Below are 3,947 nucleotides of genomic sequence, written 5' to 3' on the forward strand. Positions count from 1 at the left end.
CAGTATAAATGGCATACTATTATAACTTTTTCTTTTGGTTCCAATGGCAATTGGGACGGACAGATCATGAGATCATTTATTCTTCATCATGGATCTTGATGAAGAGTAATCTGAAGACACACCCTCCAAAGCTTTTTTATAGATATACACACAAAAAGAATAGTAACAGCAGAAGGAAGAAAGACCTCTGAGGAGATAGAACAAAAAGGAGCAAGAAGCAAGCAAAAGCCCAATCAACAGAGACTGCCACCACCAACCCACATCTTCCTGAATCCAATTCAGAGCAGGGTGATGTTTGGTTGTCCTCTAAATCTTGGTGCCAGATAATTTTTTTTTTCACTTTAAGAGATTGCACTTAGATTCAGAACAGCTCCCAGTCGAACCTCGGGGTGGGCGTGGGGGAGGCCGCATAGGTGGCCATGGTGGTGGTGGATGTGGCGGATGAGGTTGACGGTAGGGAAGATAGCAAATCGAACGTCTCCCAATTCGTCGTCACCACCGCGGGAGCCGGCTGCTGGAATTGCCTCCTCTGCTGCTGCTGCTGCTGCTGCTGCTGTGGCGGCTGTGGTGGTTTGTACTGCGATTGCGGTTGCGGTTGCGGTTGCGGCGGCGGTTGCGGTTTGTTGATTTGTTGCCCATTGGCTTTTGGAGTTGCATTCTTGACCTTGATGACATCTAGTGTTTCCACATATTTCTGCACTCTCTTCACCTGTGTTAATGGAGAAGAAAAAGTTATCGCCTGTAAGCTATCAAACGATGATTTAATTCGAATTTGTGTAAAGAATGCAATGTTGAATTGGTAGACATTAACCTGTATTCTTCTCTGCGCCTTGATATCGCCGTCGGCGACGATGGCGTCTAATTTAATTAGCTCGTTCATCAACAATTCCGTGAGATTTATCACATCGTTCTCGACAACCTTCCCGCCTTTGTTCACAATCGTCTCCAATGCCGACACCTGAACATATATCCATTCTAACCATTAGAAAAACGAGCATAGTAATTGAATGAGCCAAAGAGAGAAAGAGAGGAGGAGAGTGGTGTGGATACCTTGGAAGCGAGCTTGTCGACTTCGAGGCTAATCCGAGAGATGGACTTCGCCGCCTTCTCCATCTTGTCGGTCCGACGCATCTCAAGGAGCCGCTTCGCCTGTGCCGTGGGATCCTCTAACAGGACTATCTTGGACCGGTCCTTCACGCCGCAGGTATCGAGGAACGCCTTGGAATCCCTCTCCTTGTCCTTGTACACCAGCTTCTGATCCTCCGGGTGAAGCCCCGTCCTCGCCGACAGCATCTTCTTCAGCTCACCTAAAAAATTAAAAAAAACAAACCCCAATTGGTTCACGCATTTCATCGAACATATCAGCTGCATTAATAAAACTCGACGCCACTTCTCTCCTACCGAAGGAAGCCTGGGAGCTAATGTAGATCTCGTGGTAGACGCCGGCGTACTTGACCTTGACCCGTATGGTCGGCACGGGGACGGCAGCCGCCTCCGAATCGGGGTTCCGCTTCTGGACCAACATCCCCCCGGGCCTCACCTCCAATTCATCCTCCGCCGCCGCCGCCGTCTCCTTCATTGGTGAAAAGGCCGTCGCCGTCGCCACCGCCGCCGCCGCCGCGCTCTTCGCCTTTACTCGCATCATCTTCTTCTCATCATCAGATCCTTCTTCTTAAAAGAAGAACAAACAAACGAACAAACAAACAAACGAACGAACCCAGATCTATCAATGCCTAGAAAAAGAGCAAAATTTATCGGACACAGAGATCAGAGACCGAGATTTACTACTCCAATTCACCAACAAGCAACGAAGACAGAGATCGAGAGATTAGAACCCAATAAACGAAATCTTCTTCTTCCGCTCTTCTTAGCTCGAGGAGAGAGCGATAAGAGGGACCAACAAATGGAAATGGAGAAAGATAGGAGAGAGAGAGAGAGAGAGAGAGGAAAGGATACAATCATACAACTCAGAGACAGCCGAATATTTATATTAATATAAAAATGCATAGTAAAAAACAAAAAATAAATAAAAATAAATCATATTAAATGAAATTAAAAAAAGTAGTGAAGTAGGAGAGAGGAGTTGGTATTTACTTCTCTCTCATCCTCCCAAATATCCCAATCCCCCATAAACTAACCGAAAGCTTAAATTAAAACGTCGGATAAAAGAAAAGTAAATAATAAATTAAATAATAATAAAAGGAAACGGAAAGGAGATCTTGTCCACAGTCGCACTCAATGGCTGGCTCGAAGCTTCTACGGTAAGCCGCGAAGCCGCCTTCGCCTCCAAGCAAACCCCCCCCCCCCCCCCTCCTCACATTACCAACCTTTTCCTTTTCTTTTCCTTTCTCCTCCCCCCTTTATTTTTGTTAAATATTAATGCATTTCATACGACATGACCAAACTACCCTTTATTTACGTATTAAATTTGCAGTGCTATTTTGGTCAAATACTAGAATTATAAGCACCGCACTCCACGTTTTTTCCAATCATGGGAGAAAGCATTCGCCGGAGATTTCGTGCCGTGAGGTCATCTTTTATTTACTTTTTCCTTTTTGAGGAAATTTAGGAGGATCGTCCGTTACGCTGTCCGTTAAATGTACCGGAGCGTTATTTTAAACCTTTTTTTTTAAAAGAATAATCTAAATAGACTGTCAGTTTGCCCATTCGCAGAGGTAAATTCACGAAATTGCCATATTCCTCTGGGTACTGCTACGTTAAGCTCGCTTTGCTGCAGATTCTAGTCGGCCACGTCACGCCCAACAAACGACGCGCTGGCGTCCCACGTGGCGTTTATCCTTGGCTAAATCGTACTATATTCGTGCAAATTGTAAAGTTTCAGATAATTACACCCTAGTGAATTTTTTTATTTTTTATTTTTTATGCATAAATAAATATCGGAAAATTAATGTTTTTTGTTATGCAAAAATAAGAATAAAATGATTATTTTAATATTTTATATACTGAAAAAGGGGAGAAAAAAAGAAGAAGTACTGATGGCATGCACACAGCACTTTTACACCAAAAGTTTCCGTGACTCGAAATGATGACCAAATTCTCCCACCACCGGAGTACGTGTCGGTCATTCCTGAGGTTTAACCCGCGGGGCCCGCCTCGGGTCCCGCGTCCCTTTGTCGTCACCCGCGTCGCGTACCCACATCCCCACCGACAGTCCGGAACTCGCGCGGCGCCTCCCACTAGCCACGTGGCAGCTCATCCGCCGTCCATCCGCCGTGCGTGACCCGAAAGGGACGGTGTAACCTACCCGTATAGAAATCCCCCGCGTGGGGCCCTACCCCGGGACTCGGCACCCACCTCGCCACCCACGACTTCCCCCCCTTCTCTCTCTCTCTCTCTCTCTCTCTCTCTCTCTCTCGTTCAATGCCGAGTGGGGATTAATAATTAATAACATGACAAGCTAATGGAGTATTTTAAATATTATTGTGAGATAATTATCTTGTGATGGGAATTGGATGAATGGATGGTGATATTTCCCTTTCGATCTCGTGCTATGTATGTCATGTGAACAAAACTAATTAATTATGTACATATAATTAAGTTTGTCAACTTTATGGAATGCAATATAGTTGGTATAGTAACTCCCTTATCTACTAGAAATAATTATCTTTTAATTTAAAGTATTAAGAAATATTTACCAAAAATGTCATATATTTTTCCTCGATTATAGTGTTAATTTTACCCTAACGATGGCGAATTCTAAAATACCTCTTATTTAACTTTAAAATCTCCTTCCTTATTCAATGTCATTGAAGTCATTTGGTATCTCTAATTAATTTAACTCCTCTGCATAACAAATGTACAAAAGGCTCAATAAATTGTTTTTAAAGTGTAATTAAGGCCTCCTATGTTGGCTTACAATTTTGGTGACTCCCATAGTTACTGTAGGGGAAGAAAAATTAACACAAAAAAGAATTAGATTCCTACTT

At 43.6% G+C, this 3,947-nt stretch overlaps 1 protein-coding gene across 2 annotated transcripts; it reads right to left on the minus strand.

The window, feature by feature from the left end:
* LOC140776434 (BAG family molecular chaperone regulator 3-like) lies at window positions 1-1,945 on the minus strand. 2 transcript variants are annotated; one of them, XM_073120148.1, is made up of 5 exons: window positions 1,786-1,945; window positions 1,402-1,671; window positions 1,051-1,307; window positions 812-958; window positions 1-709 (listed from the first exon to the last, which is right to left on the minus strand). In XM_073120148.1, exons 2-5 carry the CDS (start codon window positions 1,643-1,645, stop codon window positions 362-364), a joined length of 996 nt encoding a protein of 331 aa, XP_072976249.1. In that variant the 5' UTR covers window positions 1,646-1,671; window positions 1,786-1,945; the 3' UTR covers window positions 1-361. The 2 variants fall into 2 exon arrangements, with proteins under 2 accessions (XP_072976249.1, XP_072976255.1); XM_073120154.1 differs by having other exon boundaries at window positions 1,402-1,668; window positions 1,786-1,944.
* Window positions 1,946-3,947: the final 2,002 nt, after the last annotated feature.

The sequence above is a fragment of the Typha angustifolia genome, chromosome 2 (genome assembly GCF_048772165.1).
Source record: "Typha angustifolia cultivar Huaian chromosome 2, ASM4877216v1, whole genome shotgun sequence".
NCBI classification, from domain to species: Eukaryota; Viridiplantae; Streptophyta; class Magnoliopsida; order Poales; family Typhaceae; genus Typha; species Typha angustifolia.

Coding starts and splice junctions, on each gene's coding strand:
- LOC140776434 (XM_073120148.1), bottom strand. CDS start 1,645: ATGATGCGAGTAAAGGCGAAGAGCGCGGCGGCGGCGGCGGTGGCGACG. Junction 1,308..1,401: donor TAGCTCCCAGGCTTCCTTCG/GTAGGAGAGAAG, acceptor TTAATTTTTTAG/GTGAGCTGAAGAAGATGCTG. Junction 959..1,050: donor TCGACAAGCTCGCTTCCAAG/GTATCCACACCA, acceptor ATATATGTTCAG/GTGTCGGCATTGGAGACGAT.